Source organism: Neovison vison, chromosome 12, assembly GCF_020171115.1.
Source record: "Neovison vison isolate M4711 chromosome 12, ASM_NN_V1, whole genome shotgun sequence".
Classification (NCBI taxonomy): Eukaryota; Metazoa; Chordata; class Mammalia; order Carnivora; family Mustelidae; genus Neogale; species Neogale vison.
Window position 1 is genome coordinate 16025740 of NC_058102.1, and position 25326 is coordinate 16051065.

Here is a 25326-nt window from a genome sequence, read left to right on the forward strand (position 1 = left end):
GGAGACCCTTTAAGATCCATGGAGAGATTCTGTCCCTTGCCCTGTTGCTGTCCATGCCAGCCAGCTTCACTCAGAGCCGCTAGAATCCGCAGCCTCCGTGGAAGTCTTAGCTCTGTCTTTCACAACCTGTTTGAGTTTGGGCAGTATTTGTCTTTTCTGTATCTCAGTTTCCTCCCCTGTAAAATGGGGTTGCAGTTAGGATTAAATGAGATAATCTCCACTGATGCATATAGACGCTTAAGAAATGCTAAGAATCTTGCTGCTGATTTTGTTTATTTATTTATTTATTTTTAAATATTTTATTTATTTATTTGACAGATCACAAGTAGGCAGAGAGGTAGGCAGAGAGAGAGAGAGAAGAGGAAGCAGACTCCCTGCTGAGCAGGGATCCTGATGCGGGTCTCCATCCCAGGACCCTGGGATCATGACTTGAGCCGAAGGTAGAGGCTTTAACCCACTGAGCCACCCAGGCGCCCCTTGCCGCTGATTTTAAAATGTGGCTGTGTCCCGGCCAAAGTCAGAGCACTAAGATCTCGCCCCTCAGACCGGCTTCACTGTTGTCACAGGAAACTTGCTAGGAATGCAGAATCCCAGGCCCCTTGTTAGAACTTTGGACTCAGAATCTGCATTTTAACAAGGTGTCCATGACCCCTGTTTGAGAATCAGGGTTCTAGGATGCTCCCTGCAGGCTGAGAGATGGCAGTGACTGAGCATCATGGGAGGGGCTCTGGAGGGAAGAGGGCAGTGATGCTCTTGCTTAGAGGCAAACAAACAGCCTGTCCAGAACTACTCCCAGGCCCCAGGGCAGGCCAGGAGGACGGCTGGCGGCCCCACTCTCTGCTGGCAGGCAGGCAGAATTTTAACCCGCTCTGGCCTCAGTACAAATGTGGGGAAGGAAAGGATGTGTGTGGCATGGTGGGGGGGGGGAGGCCTATAAGATGATTTGCTGGGGCTCATCACCCCTGAAACGCTGTCCAGGACCCCATATCTTCCAGGCCTCATCTATCATCACAACCATTTAGTAAACACCTACTGTGTGCTACTTTACTCACATCATTCCCACTCCTTATAACAGCCCCAGGAGGGGGTGGGGTGGAGGTGGGGGTTAGGAGGGGGTTGGGGAGCCATGCTTCCTAGCCCCCTTTTGCAGATGAGAACAGATCTGTGATGTTCTGGCTCCCTTGAGGTCAGCTAGCTACTGCCTCCCCCATCCCTGCCCAGCCACCAAGCCCTTAACATTCCTGGCAGCCACCGTGGCAAAGGACGCCCAGCAGGGTACAGAACAGGTGATTCTTCCAAAAAGGAAAAAGTGCCCTGTAGGGAAGAGGAGGCAGGGCCCGCTCCCTTTCAGGAGGGCTGAGGGCTGGCTGGGCTGAGAGCACCGCTTAAAGAGGCAGGGCAGAATTCACAGGTCCCCCCCGCCAGACCTGCTGCTGCATACGGTTTAGACATTAAACTCTAGGGTGGCCTTATTTAAAGGCAGACCATTTTATAAGGCACGCGGTGCTGTCTAGACTTGGGAACATTTATGAATGCGGCTGTACTGCGCGTGAGTTCCCGTTGCTTTGCAGGCAGGGTGACATCTCTTTGGCTCCTGCGGCAACAAATTGGATTTTTTTTTTTTGGAAGGTGTATGATTTCAGACATTTGGTAATCTCTTCCTGCTGGGCCTTTCTTTCTCGATGTGGGTGAGGACTGAGGAAAACTGAAGAGCACATTTTCTCCAGAATGCCCACACCTCTCTGTGTCTGTTCGGTGGCCTTTGGCCACGAGGAAAATTACGTAATTATTTGTGCAGTTTTTGCCACACCCCCTCTCTCCTCCCCTAACCTTGAGGGCTGGGACGGACTCTTGTTGGTTCTCGTCTGGGTTGTGCCCGCGCTGTGCTTGGTACCTGGTTGGTGTTCCAAAGAAAGAAGTGAACAAGCAGCCCAAATCCAGAGATGCTGAAGGGGGTATCTTGAGACAGACTTTTGATTCGAGTGCGAATCTCTTATTCCCCCTTCACTTAATCCTCACAGGAGTACCTCCTTGGTGGATGAGGAAACTGGAGCACAGAAAGGTTATGCAACCTGCCCGAGGTCACACAGCGGCTAGTGGGCTAGTGAGTGGTTTCAGCCAGGACTCAAAGCCGTGCCCCAGTGCCCCTGACCATTAGGCAACCCTGCTTCCCTGTGTGCTGGCTCCGTTTCTCCCTCGACCTCATGAAGCAGGCGCTACCTTACGTTACAGCAGCTTCATTGATAGATCTCTGTCTCCTTTTATAAACTACTCTTTAAAAAATATGACAACCGTTCTTAGCTTTCTGGGTCCTCCAGAAACAGGCCACAAGCTGCACTGGGTCGCAGGCTGAATATGCAGCAAACAGAGAAGCCAGAGAATTTCATGTGGTGTGACAGGCCCCCAAGAAAATAAAGTGGGGGATAGTGTGGCAAGAGGGGTCAGAGAGGTCCGCGGAAGGCATCCTGGAGCTGGGGCCTGAGCGAGGATCTGGAGATCTGGGGTGTGAAGGGCCGGGCTGCTGTTCTTACCGGTGGTGTTACAGTGTCAGAGGTTTGCCACTGACTGGCGCGTCAGCTCCCTGCTCCTGGGAGTTGGGCGGAGGGTCTTGCCCTGGCCTTGACAGTTACATGGCTCTAAGAGATTTCTAGCATTTGTCTCCGACCGACTTCCTCCAACCCTTTGAAAGAGAGGGCAGAATGAGCCCTCTTTAACATTGTCAATAGAAGATTCATTTCAGGAAGAGGGAAGCTTTTGTGGAGGGGCAACAACCATGGTTATTAACATTTATGGAGCCCTTTTAGTTCCTCAGCGCCGAGTGGGGTTTTATTAGAATGTGAACACTTTCCTTTTCATACTGGGCTGGAAGCATCCCCCTGGCAAACGTGCCCCAGCTCCACTGTTGAGGGGAGCCCACTGACAAGTGAGCTTCTTTTCTTACCCACCCTGTCACCAGCCTCCCCTGACCCTGGAAGGGGAAAGAATTTATGCCTATTGTTATTTGACAATAGGGCCTCCTGGAGGCCAAGTTCAGCCTGCTGCATAATCCAAGGGGTGGTTTCTCCCCTAGCCCGTCTTTGGTTCCTGGAGGAATGCAGGAGTCGATCCAACAGCCACCCACATCCTCCAAGGCCTGTGTGTGTTCCCTGTCTGCTTCCTTCGAGAGCAAGCTCCCAGGATCACAGTCCCAGCTCAGACAAAATAAAGCCTGCCAGTCATATCTTTACATTCCACTTCAGCACAGGGAGGCTTTTCTTGCTGCATACAGAATGGGGCTCCGGGAGAGGCTGGGGTGGCTTTGAGCCCGGCACCCTGGTAAAAAGGGCCTTGAAGCTGGAAGCTCATTCATCTCTGGGCAGCCCCTTTTATGCAGCTTCGGGAGGCTGGGGGAGAACGGTGCTGGCCTCTGGGTTTACAGCCCAGCGTCCCGTGTTTCCGCTCTGCTTTATCCATTCCTCGGTTCCCCTTGCAGCAGGATGCCAGAGAAAAACTAAGCAGGTTCCCAGGGTGCCTGTCTCAGGGGTGGTGTCTGATTAGGCTGGTCCTTCCTTTTTTGCTCCGGCCACTATCACATCGGCCATCTGGGTTCTCATAACCTAACAGCAGACATCACCCCAACCCCCCCCCCCGCCTTTGTCCTCCCCTTTCTGTCTACCTAACACCTGCCCACCTGCTCACACTAAGGCTTTTCTCAGACCTACCTTGTGCCAACCCAGAGTTACACACTGGAGATCAATGTGTGAATTAGATCCCCAATTAAATCCCCTTAGAGCCAAGTGATGACATGAATACTGATTTCATTACAGCTGGGGAGGGTTCTGCAGAGGAGACATATGCGGACCTGCCCATCCATTTCCCCCATTTGTTGGGAGGTCAGCAAGCAGCAAAAACAATAATAATAATGATGATGATGATAATAGCTACCCAGTTCTTACTGAATTATAGATGGACCGACTGTATTTTAGAAATGTTTCCACGTATCGTGCTTGGCGGCGACCTGGTCTAAGCCAGGAGATGCTAACGATCACAGAGGGGAGTGTGCTCCCAGGGAGGCTGATAGGAACCTGTCTTAATCCAGGTGTGACGGTGGCCTGGTGGTAACAAGGAGCACTTCATGGCTTTGTGGTCTGTGGGATGCGCTAAGAGCCTTCCGTCTAGGAGAGGGTGGTCCAGGTGGGAGCTGACATCACAGGAGGACCGCTTTGGAGGGGACTAAGCAGGCTTTTGGACCTGGGCACGCACTGATTGGCAGGCTTCCTTGTTATCCATGGATACCTTCCCCCTCCAGAGTACTTTTTGCCTCCCTTAGAGCCCAGGGTGGATTAAATTATGAAGCAACTTGTTTATGAGCGAAGATGAATCCATTGGCAAAGCCGTTCTTCCTTAGTAGATTCCCATTGTCATTTAATGCTTTTTTGTGTATGTGTTTCTTTTGAGTAAATGCTCAAAAGAAACATTTGTTGGCCCAGGCAGCTCTCTGTGCAGTTCAGCTTTGCAGACACTGGTGGGGGGATCAGCTGGGCCTGGGCAGGGAGTCTATGTCCCTCCTTTTGTTTTGTCCTGATTTTTCTACAGCAGAGACTTTTGGTCTTGTCATGTGTATCAATGGTCCTTGGGCAAGAGGAAGGGTGAAGGAAGGATTTGGCCGCTGAGCAATTGCACAAACACAGCGTAGGCTGGAGTCTTAAAACCGGACGTTTGAGCAGAACTGGCCTCGAGAAGCCCCATCTAGGAGAGCTCTTGTTAGCCTGTGTTGTGGCAGCTGCCCCGTGTTGCAGAGGGACACTGATTTCACCCACCCATGTTTAATCATCAATACCCTGTAAACCGAGCTCTCCCTTTCCCTTTTTTGCAAAGGATCAGGATTCCTAGAGTAAATGGATCTGGCCACGTGATGCAGCCTGTGCTTTATGGAAAACAAAAACAAAAACATAAAACAAAAAAACCAACCCAGCATCCCAACCCCTCGGCTGTTGAAACCCGATGTTTTCTGTTGTTGGGAGAAGGGTGTTTTTGCTATAAAAGAAAGATGTGACGGGGGTATTTCGAAGCTTTGTTTTGGTTATTGTCGGTTCTGCCAACAAGTAACATCTGTATTTATTTTCCAAACTCCCCCAATGGCTGATTTGCATCTGTTTAGTTCTCTGGGTAACATTTCATTTCCTGACTTTATAGGTTGCTATAAAATCCATTCGTAAGGACAAAATTAAGGATGAACAAGACATGGTTCACATCAGACGAGAGATTGAGATCATGTCATCCCTCAACCATCCTCATATCATCAGTATTTATGAAGGTCAGTGATTTTTTTTTTTTTCACCCGCGTATCAGTTACCATTTTTCATACCATGGGGCCTGCCAAGATTTTTAGGTAATTGCCCTTCTGGGCAGGAGCCAAGTATTTTTCCTCATGATGCAAAAATAGCTGGGTGTTATCTCTCATTTGGTTACCCTGCATGCAACCAGACACACGTAGCACAGCTCACTTTGGTCATAAAATAGCTCTGGCTGGTGCCTTCTTCTGCCTTCTTGCCAGTTCTTGGCGGTTGCTAAGCAACCCGCCTTATTAAAAGCCGGTATGCGAGACAGCCACTGTTTCTGAAAAACGGCAGTTTGCTGTTGACCAGGGTCACGGTGGAGCCATTGTCAATGTCGCTCCCCAAGGCAAATGCCCCAGTGGTGGAGTCATGAGTTACTCCAAGTGGAGGCTCTTTGAGTTGGGAATTCTCTTTGAGCAGGTCTGGGAAGTACCAAGAAAGAAGAGGGATCTCTTGGTGGGCCAGATGCTTCTCCACTGGAATCCGAGTTGTAGTCAGTGTTTGTAGGAGAGGGGGGCCTGCAGAAAGTTACAAAAGCTCTCGTGCTTCAACTCGTTACTTCTTCCTGGGAAGAAGAAATAGCGAGTATAAACTTCCTCTAGCCCCTCTCTCTCTCTCTTTTTTAATGTCTGTAAAAAAATTTACTCAAGCAATATGTGTTTATTGCAGAAATGATTGAGATACACAAGTTAAAACTTCAAAATAGGGATGCCTGGGTGGCTCAGTGGGTTAAAGCCTCTGCCTTCAGCTTGGGTCATGATCCCAGGGTCCTGGGATCAAGCCCCACATCGGGCTCTCTGCTCAGCCTGTTTCCCCCTCTCTCTGCCTACTTGTGATCTCTGTCAAATAAATAAATAAAATCTAAAAAAAAAAAAAAACCTTCAAAATAATTTCAGTTTTAACCTCTCCTGCACATTTTCCTATGTCAATAAATATTCCCTGTCAGGACACTTCAAAAGGTTTTAGAGTCTCCCACTTATGGATGTATCATAATTTATTGGATCTAATTCCTTTTGTTAAACATTTAAGTTGTTTCAAATTTCTGGTGATTATAAGGAGGGCTTTAGTGATCCTCCTTATAATCATTTTTATATTCATTTTTGATAATTATTATTTTTGTCTTACAAAAAAATTTCTAGGCTTGGACTTACTGAGTCAGAGTGTTTCTCCAGAATATTTTTTAATATATGGTTGAGTCAGAAAATGAACCTATTTTTAACTTGGGCTCATCATAGTATTTTTAATTATGGTCTGATCATAATATGTTACACAGTAATGGCTAAGAGGAAACCAGATGGTAACCTACAAGTTTTTCTGTTATCTATCTTAAGTTTTCCTTCTGGTTCCCTGCCGTTTTTGGCCATTTTTCCCCCCCTGTTGCTTCTATTTTTGATCCACATCTAGAAGTAAACGTTGGTGACAATTTTTATCTTGATTTCTCTAAAGCTCATTTTTGGAGCCCTTGGGGAGAGGGCGCTTAAGGGAAATTTTCATTCACTCAATCGTGTATTCATTCCACAAACATCTCTTGTGGGGATTCTCTCAAAGTGCTGTCTCTGAACCAGTAACATGCATATAAATTGAGATTGATAGAAATGCAGATTCCAGGGCCTCACTGAAGACCCGCTGAATCAGCAGCTCCAGGGTAGGGCCCTGCCTTCCGTGTTTTAACAAGTGTGGGGACCACTGGTCTACCAAGTGACTGTGTCTGGTTAAGCATCGTGTTCAGTGTGGTTAGAAACTGAAAGAGACAACAGGCTATGGACCTGTATGTCATACAAGGCATGACAGAAGACTGTTCTGTAGATAAGCAAGCGACGTATTCTTGGACCATGGAGTCCTGGAGCTTAGGAGTTTTCGTGGCATACAAGCTGGGCCTTGAAGGAGTTATTTTGAGGAAGAATTGGAGAAAGCAGAATTCCTGGTTGAGAAAACAAATCCAAATATGCCTGCAAATGAGGGGAACGTCTAGAGGTTAGAAGTGATTGGAGGGGCGCCTGGGTGGCTCAGTGGGTTAAGCCGCTGCCTTCGGCTCGGGTCATGATCCCAGGGTCCAGGGATTGAGTCCCGCATCGGGCTCTCTGCTGAGCGGAGAGCCTGCTTTCCTCTCTCTCTCTCTGCCTGCCTCTCTGCCTACTTGTGATCTCTGTCTGTCAAATAAATAAATAAAATCTTTAAAAAAAAAAAAAAAGAAGTGATTGGAGATACACAATGCAGGAGGAGAGTGAGTTTTATAAAATTCCAAGTGGTTTTGCTCCGTGGCCTGGCTACCGTGGGCACCTGAAGGCACTTGTGAAGGATGACCTCTACAGTGTGGATCATTGTGGGTCATGAGCTGTGAGCAGGGCTGTGTTTGGGATTTCTGGGCATAGAGAAGGATCGTTGCTTATAACTTTAAAGACATGTACCACATAATTTAAAGTTCTTTGGATTGCTGACTAGAAATAATTTCCATCAAGGCCTTAGGTAGGAGGTTGGGCCTCATTCATAAAACTATCAGCAGGCTTTTGGGGAATCAGAAAAGAGCTTGAGTTCTCGCATCAGGCTCTTGGGTTTTAGTCCCAACTCCTTCATTGTGGCCTTGACATGAGACTTTGGGGAAGTTGGGGGATCTCTTAGGGCCCTCAATAACCACACCTGTAAGATGGGGATAATAGTTCTACCTCTTTGGGTTGTTGGTAGGATTAGATGATACGTGTTCTGGTAGTAAGCTCAGAAAAGATAGTTATTGTGAAGATAATTGGTTCACAATAATTATTGTGAAGACAAGTGGTTCCTAACTTGGCCCATTGGCAAGGGTCAGTGGGACTGCAGGGTGTTTGTAAGTCCTCTGGAACATTCTGTAATTGCCTTGTCCAATATAGAAGGCACTAGCCATAGGTGGATATTTAGGTTAAAATTAATAAAATAAAATAATTAAACATTTAGTTCTTCAGTCCCACTAGCCACATTTCAAGGGCTCCATAGCCACACGTGGTTAGTGGCTGCCATATTGGACAGTATAGATACAAAATGTTTTCATCATTGCAGGATAGGACCATGTTGGTGTATAATGTTTTAGGTGGTGAGCATATGGGTTGATTTTTTCTGAGGAGAGGGTATGTAGCTTTCATCAGATTACCAGAGAGATCCTTGACCTCAGAGAGGCTAAAAAAATAAAAACCAAAAAAACTCTTTTTCCATCAAGTATTTTGTGACCTGCAGAGTACCATACAAATAAAATGCATTGTTTTTATGTAGAAAACTCCCAGGGATGTGGCTTTTTTTTTTTTTTTCCTTTCAATTTCTTAGAAATCTCTGGTTTCTGTTCTCTTCTCTTTCCCTTCTCCCACGCAAGTTCTGTTTCTCCCACATCCACTAAATAACTGTGGAGGAGGGCAGCTCGCCTCCCTTCCCGGGAGGTTTGGAGCAGCAGATCACCAAAGCGAGGTTCCAGTTCCTACACCACTAAATGTGACTCCACAGTCTCCAGGGGCTTCTAACTTTATCTGCTTTGCTGTCCAGGACCCCGGGAACCTGGTCCTGAGAGTGAAATTAGATCTCCTGAGTTCATCTGTGGATTTCTGTGTAGTTTACAAAGCTCCCCCACCTCGAGCCTCATTTGATCCCTACAACACCACCTGTGGGAGGGGAGGGCCAGGTGTCCCATTTTGCAGTTCTGGAGATCGAGGCTCTGGAATGTTAAGACTCACGGGGTGTATTCGTTTGCCAGGGCTGCTACAACAGAACGCCATGTACTGGGTGAGTTCACAACCGAAATGTGCTGTTTCTCAGTTCTGGAGACTAGAAGTCCGATATTCAGGTGTCAGAACGTAGCTTTCTTCCAAGCTTCTCCTCTTGGCTTATAGATGACCGTCTTCACCCCATGTCTTCATATGCTGTCCCCTTTGTGTCTGTGTTCAAATCTCCCCTTTTTAGAAGGACACCCGTCACACTGGATTAGGGCCCACCCTGATGTCCTCATTTAACCTTTATCTTTTTAAAGGCCGTGTCTCCGACTAGGGTCTCATTCCGAGGTACCAGGCTTTAGAACTCCCACCTATGAATGTGGACGACCCCATTCAGTTCATGAAACCGGGTACCATGGCTAGCTGGTGGCCCAGGCACACAGGCTTCCTGACCTCATTTATTTTTTCCTCCACGGGACTTCAGCCCTATGTTTCTGATCCTGTGGTGTTCTTGTTCGGCTGGCTGGGCAGCCCACCTGTGCACCCCAGGCATCCCCCTCAGGCTGGCCTTTTGTCTCCTTCTTCACCCTGAGGTGTGGGAGGGGCAGTGTGGTGGCAGCGATGGTGTGGACCAGACCTGAGTCTGTTGTCTCTGGGCCAATCGCAGTGGGAAAGGGAACCTTCTCCCTGGAAGCTGATTGGTTGTGTGACCAGCCAATCAGGAACCTTCGCTGGATGCGGCAAGGCACAGATTTTGCTGAATGAAAAATAAGTGCCCAGGCATCTAACTGGCTTGTTTGGATATCAGCCAAGTGAATGGAACTGTGGAAGAACCTTATGAGTTCTTCAGCCGGCCTGTCTGTGATTTAAAATACACTCATGCACAGCAGTAACAGCAGCAAAAAGCAGCCACATGGCAAAGCAAGGATGCGTCTGACCCCGTGTGTTTAGGAACTTTGGGTTTTCCTGGGCAGGAGCGCACCATCTTGGACTGTACTATCCAGTGATACTGAAATACTAGTTCCAGAGGAAAGGCAATTCATTCATTTAAAAAAATATATATATATATAGAGAGAGAGAGAGAAAGAGAGAGAGCGAGCGCGAGCGCGAACCTATTACATGCAGGGCTCCGTTCTAGGCACTATGGGTGCTGGGGTGAACAGGACAAACTCTGGTCTTATGGGGCGGACATTCTGTGAGTAGGCCCGTAAACAGTGAAGTGGTTACCAAGCGGAGGCCTTAATGGAGCAGGAAGTGAGCCCCCTGCCCCCAAGCCCTGGGCATGCCAGGCAAGAGGATCGGCAAGTGCAAACAATGCTCAGAGGAGGGAAGGAGCTTATGTGGGCAAAAGTGACAGTCTGTGAGGTTGAGGGAGAGAGTGCGTAGGAGGGTGGTGGAGAGAGGAGGTCAGGGAGGACAGATTTTGACCAGATTGGCTAAGGAGAGCCGTGGGTTTTGTACCAGAAATTGGGCAAAGCGACAGATTTTGAAGATGAAAGTAGCTTTTATTTACACTTTAAAATAATACTAATAATAGCTAGAAGTTCCTGAGTTTTACCCTGTGCTAGGATGGGTGCTAGGATATATTATCTCAGTTAATCCTTATGTCCACGAAATGCAGACTGTTAACATCCTTATTCTATGGTAAGGAGATTTTGTCTGAGAAGCCAAGTACGTTTGCCAAAGTCACACCAACTAAGAAGTAGGAGATCTGAGTGCTGAACCTAGTCACTCTGAAGTTGGTGCCCCTAAGACAAGCCAGATCATTCGGCGGTCTGCAGTGACCCCTAACTGGGGGCAAGCATTATTCTGGACCCTGTGATACAGAGAATTCTTGGCGTTCACGGGGGTTGTTGTCCAAAACACGTGAGAGCATTAAATGACAGCTTCATGGGTATTTTAGAAAATATTTTGCATACATCTCAGGAAGAAGTTTGGGGCCCAACTCCAGTCGACTCAAAGATCAGGTGTTTTCTAAATTGCAGTCCATGGAAATGTAAGTTATTTGAACATTGTTCAAATATACAAATGCCACAAGCTCACGAAATCTGCAGCTTTACTGAATTAATGCTGCTGTTCACCAAATCTTAAAAATAATTCCTTTCAAATGTTTCTTTCTCGAATGAGACCCTGGGGTTACTCTCCTATTGACCTGTGGGTGAAGGTGATTAACCCTCAAATTTGTTGACTCTGTGTAAACACAAACCGTAACTGGTTTCTAATGTAACTGGTTTCTAAGTAAATAAAAGAGGATAGAAGTACACCTTGCAGTGTGTGATACTGAGGGTAATAACGTAAGGGAGAGAGAAAAGGAAGAAAAAAATCTCTAGCACCATCTCTGAGATGGACCCCTGTTTCCAGTCAAAGGAATTCCATTCTCTCAGCAGGGTGGGAATTGACAATATGGAAAGAACAGCTGAAAAGGAAGTGCCCGCCAAGAGCTTTCAACTTGGCTGCCTAGGATGGAAGAGATAAAAACGGTTTTTGCCTGAGGTTCTGATTTCAGGACCTGAGTGTAAACATCAAAGGCATGTTGTCTCGCCCTGGCTTCCCCTTTGAAAGCCTAGGAGACCCAATCTGTAAAATCTCGAGAATGAACTGTCTTGCCACACAACACTTTGGGGAAATTTAGCACCCCATCTGGTAACAGTCCCGCTGGGGAGGGGGGAGGGGAATGAAAAGTCGAGGGAATGAGTGGGGGAGATTCCGCTGGTGCCTTCCCTTGTATACCCTTGGTTTTTGTTCCTGGAAATATCTCTTCCTGGCCCTGCGAGATTACATAGCTTCATTGACCCTTTGCATTATGATATGCTAGAACAGGCCAACCCTTTCATCCTTTCATTGCATCCCCTGTCTTAGGGAAGGCTGATCCTGGCTTTCTTGAACGAAGTGGGAATCCTGTTGGACATTGCTCAGCTGTGATCTCCCACCTTTGAAAGAGTTTCTGAAACTTAAAAAAGCCAAATGAAACAAACAAACGTGCCTCCCTTGATAAGCCTGTGTGTCTTTTGAGCTTTAAACCTGTTGCCTAGGAGAAGATGTAAAGGAGTTTATATTCTAGAAAATTCTCTGAATTCCTGCCATAAAGACACTTTGGATGAGGTGTGTGTGTGTGCGTGTGTGTTTTATCAGTGAAAAGGTCCTTCTGTCTTCCTAGAAGTATACTTTACAAATGCTTTTTCAAGCTACCTGTGCCTCCTGAGAATTTGACAGATTTTTCTGGAAGGGCATATGGTTCTTGCCTGGCGGTGAAAATCACTGCTCTAACAATCCAGGCAGAGATGCAGAGGAGAAACCAAGAGACGAGGTCTGTGTGAGAGCCCAGAGGCTGTGGGGTGAGCCGTAGGCTTGGATGATGGGGCATTCTACCTCCTGCCTTCTCCTCCCCTTCAACTTCTGGCCAGGGGCAGGGGGGCTGCTACAAGACATGTCCACAGGATGTAGCAGAGGTCCCAGACTCACAAAGTGTGGCTGCCCCTGTAAAGGAACCCCTTGAGAATGGCCAGACCCTTATCGACGGCCCAGCAACGCATGAGGGCCCCGGTCCTCAGAGGGACCCTGCGGCTGTAGCATCCCTGTTGACTGGGCCCACCCTAGCTCCATGTGTGTGTGACAACCAGCCCTCCAGGGGACTCTAATGCACTCTCAAGTTTGAGAACCACAGTGTTAGAGAAACAGCTGCTCCGTGAAGCAGAAACCGAGGCAGGGCTCATATCTAGCATCAGTTATTTATGGAAATACTATAGTTGAAGCAGCTCACGTTTTTCTTCTCAGGTTCAATTGCCCCAACCCAGCCTTCTCAGCCAGCAAGCAGATCCTGATTGAGGCCTTTTCAAGGGCAGGGGGTGACTGAATTGATCTGACAAGGGCTGTTGGTCGTTAGTTCTACCCAGTGTTCTCATTCATTCACGTGATCACTCGTTGCTCTTACAAAAATGTATTGAGTACTTATGACCCAGGTGCTGTTCTAGTAGGACGAATATATGTTTTATCGTCCCAAGCAGGCTTTGGTTCGGGTGAGCCAACTGCTCTTCCGGTTGCAATTATGTGACCTTGGGCTAGTGACTTAACCTGTCTGAGGGCCAGTTCTCTTCCCTATAAAATGGGGGCCAGTAGCTCACTACTTTGTAAATAAGGTTGTGAGGATTAAATCAGATAAGGGATAAAATCGCTAAGTGCAGTGGCAGGTACATATGCTCAATAAGTAATATTGTCCTGCTGTGATGTTTAGGGCTCTGAGAGGTCCTTAATGACTGGAATATCACCTTCTTTGGGGAGGTGTTAGAAGAGAAGGTCATGGCCAGATTGCATACAACAGTGATTCCTGCTGGATACACATTAAAATCTCATGGGACGTCTGTAAAAAATGCTGAGACCTGAGCCTTACCCCTGGGGATTTAGATTTAATTGGCCAGACTGAGAAATATGGACTTAATCCTGCAACCAGGAGGAAATGAGCCCTGCTCTTGAAACTTGTCTTGGTCCGATCATTTGTCATCAGTGAATTCCAGGGAAGAACGTATGTCTGGCAGTGATCACCAGTGAGCAGGGAGTGATACCTTTGGGGTTGGGTTTACTTACTTGGCCATTTGGTTGCTGCCCTCATCAGGGACTCAGAGCCCCATGAAACAGTTTGTTGAACTTGGCAAAGGGGTGTATTATGCTTGTGTTTACTCTTTTGAACCCATGGCGAATCGCTGAGCATTTTAACACACTCCCCTTGCTGCCAGACCCACAAGTTCCACATGAAGTCTCTGCAGGCTCCATCTAAGAGGAAGGACTCGCCCTGGTTAATAACACAGCACCAGAACTCCCTTCACTTTCAGTCACACACGCGAGCTCTTCAGCTGTGAATCTGTCCAGCCACGTTTCTAATGAGTTTCCTATTAAGTTAGCTGTTTGACCTTCAAGTGTATTATTTTCATTGTTTTCATTTGATTACACCCAAGTCATTTTTCTAGAGGCTGGAGATTAGAAATGAAACAACTGAAAACGCATGCTGCTCCCTGGCTGTCTCGCCTCGCCCTCTCGGGCTTCCTGGAATTCAACATTTTCTAGTGCCTCAAATAATACCACTTGTACTTGAACTTAATTTTTTTTTAAACGATTTTATTTATTTATTGACGGAGAGAGAAATCACAAGTAGGCAGAGAGACAGGCGGGGCAGGGGGGAGGGGAGCAGGCTCGGGGCTTGATCCCAGGACCCTGGGATCATTACCTGAGGCAAAGGCAGAGGCTTAACCCACTGAGCCACCCAGGTGCCCCTTGAAGTTAATTTTTTAAGGAAAAAAAAAATGGAACCGTGTTGTTGTGTAATTTAGGATCGTTTTGAACTTGAGTGTGATGGCTTTGTTAATTTGCCTCAGTGGTTGACAGCATGCATGGAGGACGCTTGTAGGGTATGGAAGAGGCCCCTCCCCTGATGATTTCTGACAGCAGCTTCTTCTGGCAGGGGTGGCTCTGTGGTTGGGATCCATGCTTTGGAACACCACTGGGATCTAAAGAGCGGACCCTAATTAGGAGAGTTAAGCTTGCCTCCACCTCAGGCTTGGCTGCAAGTCCTTTGACATCCCCGAGACTTAGTCTGCCATTTCTCTGTTCTCCCACTTCCCTGTCATCCCTCAAGGGCACACCTGTGATCCCAGGTGCAGATTTTGCTAATACCTGTCCTTGATAATCCTGGATTTGATTCAGGCATGACTAAGGCTTGCTGCCTACTAATAACAGGCTAACCCACAGATGCGTGCTGTGATAACCTTCACAATGAGGATCGGTGGTCTTCACCTTAACAGATGCAGAAACTGAGGCTCAGAAAGTTTCGGAAGGTCACTAAGTTGGTATGTGGCAGAGCCTGGATTTGAACCCAGATAACCTGGCTCTGGGGAGTCAGGCTCTTCACGCCAACACTGTGTTGCACGATGAGGTGGGCCTGAATTTAGAGTTCATAGGGGAGTCCTGAGCCATCCACGGTGGGACAAGCAATGGTGAGAAGCAGAGTTGTGATAAGCACAGGGCTGACTTTCCCACCCTGGCTGCTGGTAAGGGTGGGATGAGCCCCTGTAGCAAAGTCTTGGGTGGGGAGGGCAGCAGTAGGGCTTCACAGGTGATGGGTTTCTACCATGTTCGTTGCCTGAATTGGAGAAGCCTTTTTTTCCCTCAGAGTTCACTGCGTCAAGTACAAGAGGGTTAGCGTCAGCCTGGGGGGGGGGGCATTCTGAGGTGTTCTGATCAATTGTCAGTGCTCTCAGATTCCCATGGTGTGAGTGTGTGTGTGAGACTAAAGGCCAGACAGAGCAAATGATTGGGGAGACCGTGGGGTGTGGCTGATGAGTGTGTGGTGATGGTCGATGGACCACATCACCTCACAGTCCTCCTTGTTCCCATGGAAATATCCCCAGGGATGGTTGTGGAAGGAGGGTGGAATCCAATGGCTCAACAAACATGGTGCCATTGATTCTCTCTCCTATGTAGAGAGAGCTCCTTCCTTTATCCTTTATAAGGATAGCTCCTTCCTTTATCCTGGCCACATCCCCTGCCCTCCTAGGATTGGTTATTGGACCCCCAGATAGCACTGTTGGTCTTAGCAGGAATGAGTGGTTCTTGGCAAGACATATGCATCCCCTCTTCTTCTATACTTTCTTACCATTTTTTCCTGCCTTCTGTGGAGTCCACTGCTGGTAGTGGGTGGCCTTATTGGCTATGGTTCTCCTTGCACATGCCAACCAACATCCAGAGAGAGTTTTGGTTTAAGAAAAGACAATTAGTGAACCAAAGAGCCTTTCATTGTCCTGACCAGGAAACACATTGATTCAACTTGGACCAACTCATTGTCAGTGGGAGAGCTGCCAGCCCAGTATAATTTCGTCACTCTCACTGCCATGGGCTTTGAGACTTAGGGGATCAGAAGACCATTTTGTGAAGCCCTGAGCCTATGAGGTGCTTGAAATTTAGTTCTGGGGAGGAAATTCTTGAAGAATGGATCTTGCATTGACTAAAGGATCTAATTAGGTTGCAGACAGTTGTTGCAAAGGAAAGACCACTCATTTCTGAAATGAAAAATAAGCTACTTTCCATGAGGATCATATGACCTCTAGAAAAGTGCACCCCTGAGGAGTGGAGTGGTCCATCTGTCCGAGATGTCAGGAAGGCAGTAAAAATGCTGTCATGTGGGGAGGCAACCGCATGGAAAGAATGAACTAACTTAAGATATGGGGTTGATTGAAAGCAAAGGCATGAGGAGAATCTTGACTGGTCCACTCTAGGCTGTTGGCCTTTTTGCTTAAAACCAACAAATGCATCTTCCTCTTCTGAGGTTACTTGTAAACCAGAAAGACAACCTCCTTTTTTTTTTTTTTTTTTGTAACCTGCTGTCCATGCAGCATTCTGTAAAGGGATTTCCCATCCTCTCCCTTCCTAAAGCCCATTTTTGTCCAAATGGCCTCGCATCTTTGGTTCTAGAATGGCTGACGGACAGTTAAAATCCCAAGATCTCCTCACTCATCAGCATTTCTCCTGGGCCAGAGCATTGTTTTGTAATCCTCATTTGCTCAAGTCATACAAATTGTATTATTCACCCTGGGGGCAACAGGAGGCAGTTGTTAGGAGTTGGGTGATTAGCATGGTTGGGAAAGCCAGACAATCAGAAGGCAGAGCTGGACCGTCAAACTGAACATCTGATGAAATTCAGAATTAATTTGGAGAAGTAGCTGTTGCTATAGGAACCAATCCCCACTCTCCCTTGAAATGGAAAATAAACAGAAAGCAAGAGAAATCGTTTAAGTTGGTGTCTGGGAAGAATGCCTTTCTGTGGGACAGTGGAAGAGAGCGGACAGAGTCTGGATATCGGTCTATGCAGAAACAATGGTAAAACCATCCTAGGCAAGCAAAACCCAAGGCGTTTTGGGTGGTTCGCTTGCATGCTTGTTTCTCTAGGAACTTTCTCAGGCCATGTGCATTATCTCACTTATTTTTCTCTCTGATCATTTGGTCCTTAAAATCTGTATCATACAGGTTATCACTTGGTTTATTTTATGAACACTACTATGCTATCCAACTGCACTGCAGCCCCTCCAGGGCAAAGACTCTGCCTCATGTTGCATTCTTATCCCCTTTAACACAAAGCAGAAAATGCTTCAGATTGATTTAAAAAAAAACAAAACAAAACAGTGATGCTGGTGTCTTTAACAAAGGAGACTGTTAAGTATTATGCAAGGAAATTAAATGGATGATGGAGGCAGGTGGTGGGGAGTCGTGGGAAGAACAGAAGCTTTTGAGTCCTATGCATTTGGGATCAAATCCTTCCTGGTTATCTGCCCAACAGAAATATGTACAGATGAGCTTCGAAAGAAAGTTTACAGCAGCACTCTTCATAATGACCCTCACCTGGAAACGACCCAAATATCCATCAACAGTAGAATGGATACAGCCTCGGTACATTCATACAATGGATTACTCTATAGCAGAGTGAACAGTCGTCCATTACATGGAACAAACATGGATTATTCTTACACTGTTGAGCCAATGAAGCCAGACACAAAGGAATATATTCAGCATGATTCCATGTGTAGACAATTGGTAGAATTTATCTATGGAACTGACTTATAATCATCCTATTCATGGTATTGGCTTATAGATGTGCTTGGGAAGATGGTTAGTGACAGAAAGAGGACACAGGGAAGATAGGCCTTGCCGGGTGCTGACCATGTTGTTTCCCTGTCTAAGTGCCGTTCCCTATTTCCAAAGCAGGGATAATGTTAATACCTACCTCCTAGGATTGTTGGGATTAACTGTGACAATCCATGGCATTGAGGAATTGTTCAAAACGTGTTACCTATTGTTACTAGTAATAAGTCTTCGGAGGAAGGAGAGATCATTATTCAGCATGGAAGGCTCTTAGGAAGAAGGGTGCTTTGGGCTATTTCATAGCCCAGGATGCTGGGTGCTTGCCCTGTCCTTTGTTCCATCTGTTTGTTATTCTTGGTAATGTTTGAGCCCATCTGACTTCCCCCATAGAGCTTCTTGTGGGAGTTCAAGGCCTCAGTGGCTCATTCATAGCTTGCCTCTCCCTTCTTGTCCCTTTGTCCCCAGCCCCTGCCAATCCCTGGTGGTTCTGCTCCTGCTTCGACCCTTGCTCCTGCTGCTGCCTCTGCCGGGCCTGCCTTCCCCTCTCTTCCCCTAGTAAAGTCTTCTCTCAGTAGCCCCAGTGCCAGGCCCATAGCGAGTTCTTTATACGAGTGTATTGTTAGAACTCAAGCCTGAATCTGCCACACATGGGCATGGCCCCCGTGCTGTGGGCTCAGTCACGCTGAGCTAAGTTTCTATTCAGGGTTTTGATTTTCCTGGTAGGGCCTGGCATGTCAAGGGCCATAGTTTTCCTTACCGTTCTGGAGCCACTGGGCTTCTGGGTAAAACTGTCTGGCCAAGAGACACAGGCTTTCATTTTTCAGAAAGGAAACCCTTCCCAACTGGTGGAAAATAAGCTTTTGCTTAGTGACTAATAACATAAACACAGACAAGATTTCTGGGCTTATAAATAACCAGTTGTAAAAGTGCCCAAGGGAAGCGGCCCTTTTTGCCAGAAGAATGGCCAGGAGGGTTCCTATCACCTCCCTGATAGTGACCTTAACGTGGGCAAGGAGCCTTGGGCCAAAAGTGCGGAAGTTGGTCATTCTTCAGGACAAATTCCCAAGGCCTTGCTCTTACACATTAGAAATCCTGGGCTATTCTGGAGAAATAATAGTTGATCTCTAAGGCCCTTCCTGATCGAAAATTTAGTGATTCTGTGGTAGCCACACCACATTTTTTTAAAAATTTATTTTTTTAAATGTACAAGTGTTTCTCAGAAGTAGGTTTTTTTTTTTGTTTTTTTTTAAAGATTTATTTATTTATTTGAGAGAGAGTGTGTTTTCATGTCAGGCAGAGAGGAGGGGCAGAGGGAGAGAGAGAAACCCGAGCAGATTTCACGCTGAGCTCAGAGCCGGGCTTGATCCCACGACCCTGAGATCGCCACCCAAGCTGAAATGAAGAGTCAGACACTCTACCGACTGAGCCACACAGGTGTTCCAGCCACAACACGTTTTGAAGAGGGATGGCAGCCCGGAGAGAAAAGTCTTAGGGTTTTGTTTTGCAGGAGCTGGCTGAGAGGCAGATGGGTAGTTCTGAGGATAGCTTCCCATTACTGAGCACTGGCCGAGGCACCGAAGGAGCGGGTCCTGGGAGCTCCCCAGGTGCTCTGCATCTGACTGATGAGGAGACCGAGGTTCGGTGGGGGGGGAGGGGGGCGGTCAGGTTTGTGTAAAATGGCGTGGTGGCTAGGAGTGTGGCATGTGCGGTCCGACTGCAGGCTCAGGCCTGCCTCCGCCTCGGACTTGCTCTCTGGCCACGGTAGTCACTAACCTGGCTGTACTCAGAATTTCTCACGGGCACAACGAGGATACTCACAGTTCCGAAGCCATAAGATATAATTCAAGCAAAGTGCTTATTAGCTCAGTGCCTGCACACAGTAGGCCTTCAGTAAGGGCCGCCGTTATCAGAAAGGACTCGAAGCTTCATACCTAACACCATGGGGTCTCCTTGATGAATCACTGGTGTACCACGTCCAGAACTGCTATTTGCCTTTAGTTAATCGAGGGTTACAGTGAGGGTCTTGACCTTGAGACTTGGCTGTGGGAGGGGTGGTGGTGGGGCCTCAGAGCCCCATGTGGCCCCTGGGACAGCTCCTTCACCTGGCTGCCCCTGAGGCCTGCCTCTCATCTCATTCACCCTTGTTTCCCAGACCAGCTTCCTGGTTGTTCCTCCTGATATCAGGAGGGAGGTTGAAATGGCCAAATTAACTGGCAAAATTCAGAATCAAAGAAGCCAGACCCTCCAAGGGCCATCAGGTATTAACATTTTCAAAAAAAAAAAAAAATTGCTGATGCGTGATCATAGGACATTTTTAAAAATTAATTAATTAATTATTTTATTTATTTTTAAAATGAACATATGATGTATTTTTATCCCCAGGGGTACAGGTCTGTGACTCGCCAGGTTTACACACTTCACAGCACTCATCATCCACATACCCTCCCCAGTGTCCATATCCCCCCCACCCTCTCCGGTTCCCCCTCCCCCCAGCAACCCTCAGTCTGTTTTTTGAGATTGAGTCCTTTATGGTTTGTCTCCCTCCCGATCCCATCTTCTTTCATTTTTTCTTTTCCTACCCCCCAAGCCCCCCAAGTTGCATCTCCACTTCCTCATATCAGGGAGATCATATGATAGTTGTCTTTCTCCGATTGACTTATTTCGCTGAGCATCATACCCTCTAGTTGCATCCACGTCGTTGCAAATGGCAAGATTTCATTTCTTTTGATGGCTGCATAGTATTCCATTGTGTATATACACCGCATCTTCTTTATCCATTCATCTGTTGATGGACATCTGGGTTCTTTCCATAGTTTGGCTATTGTGGACATTGCTGCTATAAACATTCGGGTGCACCTGCTCCTTCAGAGCACCATATTTGTATCTTTAGGATATATACCAGTAGTACAATCGCTGGGTCATAGGGTAGCTCTATTTTCAGTCTTTTGAGGAACCTCTACACTGTTTTCCAGTGTGGTTGCACACAGGACACTTTTTCCCTGCAGAATATCTTGCAGGGCCCGTGTGTATGGCACGTGCATGTGGAGCTGTTCCCCAGCCCCTTCTAAATACAGAAAGTCAGCTGAGGGGCAGGAGAGAAAGGCAGGAAAGCAGCCAGGATGGAGATTCAGAGCAAGGGGTGCGCAGGGACAGGACGTCAGCTGGGAGGACAAAATCAGGCTACGTTTTAGAGGTGGCCTAGCAGGACTCACTGGTGGAGACTCCTCACGGAGTCTGGTGTTGAAATGAATTCTGCTTGTCTCTGTGTCATACTGTGCTGGCCGATTGGAAAGGGAGGAATCCCATCACCGAAACAGTCCTTTTGTCTGCGTGAGACCAGCAAGCCATGCTTTCTGATAGTCACTGAAGGGACCTGTGACTTTGGCCTCCTTTAGGGATGCATCGGACTTCTTGGGGAAGTCCCAAGAAGTCCCAAGAAGGCTCATCAGACTTATGAGCCCCTTTGCTTATTTCCCTGTCAAAGCACTTTCCTTCTTTCTTCCTCCCCCGCTTTTAAAAATTAGAAAGCCCGCGGCCCTCTCCTGGCCTATCATTCCATCGTTTTCGGAGCCTGAGCCACGCATCCGAGGCAGCTTTCCTAGGTTCCAGAGTTTATTGTTAATGAAAAGGGCACAATGGGCTGAAATCCCTGGCAGGAGCCAAGGCTTCAGGGTACACCGAGGCCAGCAGACGCAGGAGCAGCCAATTTTATCTGGCTGTTCTCTTTCCTCCTCCTCCCTGCTCTCCTCCTTCCCCTTCCTTTTATCAGAGAGGTTTGGCTGGACTTGAAGGAGCCAAGAAGGAACTGGAGGGCCTTGCGCTTCTAACAGCCAGTGACAAGGTGTGGGAGGACAGAGGACCCAGGCCTGGGGCATGTTCCAGCTCAATTCCGTTCTCACTGAGTGTGTCTAGGAGTCTGGCTCAGTGCTACAGCCCTGGGGTCCAATAATATCAATAGTAACAATAATAGCTCATGGCACTGCGTACATGCCGTAAGTGTAGGCCTTGTTCTAAGCATTTAACATACCCAATATCAATAAACACTCCCAACAGTTCTAAGAAGTACTGAGTAGTAGTAGAAGTGCTAAGAAGCAGTATTATTTGCACTTTATAGTTGCTGAAACGGAGGCACAGAGAGGGCAAGCCACTCCCCCAGAGTCACACAGCAAGTAAGAGGCAGATCCAGGAATCCCACTTAGGGGGGTCTGATTCTAAAAGTAAACTTTTTACACGTCAAGTTCCAGACTCACAGTCCAGGCAGAAGAAATGGGTATGTAAACCAGCGAACAAATCCATGTATTTGAAAGTGCTTCATACAAGTATGGGGTAGCACAGTGACAGGGAGAGGGTGGCAAATAGAAGCCGTGTTTGAGTTCAGTCTTGACAGGTGGGCTGGAGTTTCCCCTACAGGTAAGGCAGGTAGTAAAGGCAGAGGGAAGGAGGTGGGAAACAGAAGTGTGTATGCGTGTGTGTGTGTGTGTGTGTGCGCGCGCGCATTTACAGGCATTTGGGAAAACAATTTCCATGGTGGTGTGGGGGTTGGGTGGGAAGGGACTGAGGCAGGGAGCCCAGGTTGGGGTGATTGCTATGTCCTGACATGCCACCCAGGCTGTGGTATCATGGGTCTCTGTCCACGCTGGAAGCCAGAGATGAGCCCTGTCCAGTCTGGTGGGCTCAGCCCAACTGTGTAAGTCTCTTAACTTCTTCAGGCCTCAGTGTCCCCATTGTTTCTAGTGGTAAAATTAGTGGTATTTCTCTGAAAGTTTGTTGCAAGATCTAAATGAGTCAGGACATGTCAGGTACTCAAAACCCTACGGGAGCTTGGCACATAGTAAGGGCAAGGTAATTCTTTCCTGAATTGTCCAGAATGCCCTTAGGAAGTTTTGAGTTCACTCATTTGATAATTGCGAATGGAGCCCCTCTGTCAGCATTCTGAGTGCTGGGGAGACATCTGTGAGTGAAGCAGAGCAATCCTCATGTACACTCTAGTGGGGGAGACAGACTGAACAAATACACAGAATACAGAGAATAGGGCTGGGATGGATCCACGGGCTCAAACAGGACCTGCGGGTTCATGTTTGGAACTTTGGGTTCTATTCTGAGGAGATGGAAAATCTAGAAAGATTTGAACAAAGAGGTGACAAGTCCAGCTACCCATTTTGGGTTCTGAGTAGCTTGTGAAGTCTGGGTAGCTGGTCCATATCGAAGGGTTCATAGAAGGTAGGTGTTACCATCTATTTTCCTGTCGACAGGGTCCTGTTCTTGGAGGCGGGGCTCAGGACAATGATCTTGGGGAAGGGTGTGGGGCCCTCAGGAATGAGAGGCACCTTCCCCTTAAGGTTGCCAAGGTGTGTCCGGTAACAAGAGCGGTGATGTCATTGTCCACCTGGCTGGAACACTCGCCAGCTCCTCGTGACGTGGAATGGCCTGACTTGTGTCCTGACCGGTCGCCCTTGGCCCCTGCTCAGTGACATCTCCGTTGTCCCCCCTTGTACCCTCTGGAGCCATAAGCGGGCTTGTTGGATAAACAGGGTTTTGTGTGTTGCTGTCCCCCCCACAGTGTTTGAGAACAAAGATAAGATTGTGATCATCATGGAGTACGCAAGCAAGGGGGAGCTGTATGATTACATCAGCGAGCGGAGACGCCTCAGCGAGAGGGAGACCAGACACTTCTTCCGGCAGATTGTCTCCGCTGTGCATTATTGTCACAAGGTACGGCCGAGCCCCGCCACAGCTTTGGTCACCGATGGTTTTGATGGTCATGTGATACAGGTGATACCACAGTATACAGGTGGTTACAGGTGATACCCATTGTTGTCTGCATGGAGAATTTATGAAATAGAAGAAAATCACCATCACCCATAATTCCGGAACCCCAGCATAACCCATGATGGACATTTTTGTTCGTTTCTTTCCCATCTCCACCTCCTAACATTTTTTTTTAATTGAACTTATTATTTGGAATAATTTTAGGTGTACAGTGAAGTTTTCAAGCTGGTACAGAGTGTTCCTGTATGCCCCTCACTCGCTTTATCCTGATGGGAACAGTTTACTTCACTATAATACATTTGTTGAAACCGAGACACCAACATTCGGGTGGTGTTATTAACAAAATTCCAGATTTTTTTTAGATTTTCCCCAGTTTCTCTGCCAATGACCTTCCTCCATTTCAGGACCGAGAGTACCGCAGTACATGTATTTTTACATTTGTGTCTTGCCTTGTCACTTAGTATTTTAATCTGAACACGTTCCTATGTTACTAAAAATTCTCTGCAATTATTGTCATTGTTGGACATTTAACGCTGGTTCCAATTTCTTTATATATTAACCTTTTCCTCTCATTTGAGTGATTCACTTGAGGGAAATTCCAGAAGTGAAGTCACTGGCTGTGAACCTTTCTGTGCTCTTGGTATCTTTCCTTGCATAGGTCACTTCCACATAGGTTACGTACCTACACACACATTTTATCTACACACATATAATAAAGCCAGGTTAGCTTACCATTTGTCTCTGGAGAGGGAAATGAAGTACGCAGCTAATTCCAAGACGTGTATCAGCCATCGTCATTGTTAATCATGTTAGTCATGATTCCCATTGTACTCGTATTTTCCGCCAACAGTCACACCTGGAACAGTCTTTCACTTTGAGGACAATAATGACTTGAATCCAACATGGCATCCAAAGTAGAGTCAAATTTCTTTGTTCAAATGATTGCAACATGGGGCCTTCCGGTTAGTTAAATACTCCGGTTAATCAAGAGAAGCTCCATATGTAATTAGAAGATACTACTCAAATCTAAAACCCTTAACCCATGTGAACCTTGTTGGGCTTCTCTTTGCCGACTCAAAAGGCACTGATGACTCAGATCATACGGAGTTTTGTACATCATCCTCAGGCATGCATCAGCATAAAGCTCTACAGGTCAGATTTCCATCATCTGAGGTGGGTGAATACTTGGGATTTTGTATGAATGGAGCTTTATCAAGCTCATTCCCTCTTACTCTGAAAAGTAGGAACGCAATAATATAAACCCAAACTGCTCCCAGTCTTTAAAACTAGAAACAAATGGGGGACTTTAGATTCTGTATCCTTCTTCCAGGAGCCTTGGTTTGTGCCTCTCTGAGGTCAAAACACATCCAGGAAGGCATGCATTAGAGAAAGGAGTGGAGGGGCACCTGGTTGGCTCAGTGGGTTAAGCCTCTGCCTTTGGCTCAGGTCATGATCTCAGGGTCCTGGGATGGAGCCCCACATTGGGCTCTCTGCTCAGCAGGAAGCCTGCTTCCCTCTCTCTCTCTGCCTGCCTCTCTGCCTACTTGTGATCTCTCTCTCTCTCTGTCAAATAAATAAGTAAATAAATAAAAATCTTAAAAAAAAGAAAGAAAGAAAGAAAGAAAAAGGAGTAGAAATACAGCTTTCATCTCTTCAGCCGGTGCTTTTGGAGATAGTAGGGACTGTCAAATGGAAAGGAAAAATAAACAAGAAAGCACCAGCTGTAATAAACAGGCTGATCGTGAACTAAAAAAATCTTGATTGAAAGGCAGAAGTGTTCTAGCCCATTGGTTTGCTCGAAAGAGCAGCTTCAATCTCAGATGTCCTTTATGCCCAATGACATGGAGAACCGACTCCCTGCTATTGGTCCGCCCAGCTGAAGTAGCTGGTTCTTTCTGTCCCACCTCTGCCCGTGCCCTCCCCTACCCCACTGAAAGATCACTGGGTTT

The 25326-nt window shown here is 47.1% G+C and overlaps 1 protein-coding gene across 1 annotated transcript in view; it reads left to right on the plus strand.

Moving 5' to 3' along the window:
• The window catches only part of NUAK1 (NUAK family kinase 1), a 70714-nt gene that overhangs the window by 26457 nt on the left and 18931 nt on the right, over window positions 1-25326 (plus strand). The window contains exons 2-3 of the mRNA XM_044229380.1: window positions 5176-5296; window positions 23169-23320. Coding sequence (XP_044085315.1) covers window positions 5176-5296; window positions 23169-23320 — 273 coding nt within the window. The remainder of the gene's footprint in view (window positions 1-5175; window positions 5297-23168; window positions 23321-25326) is intronic.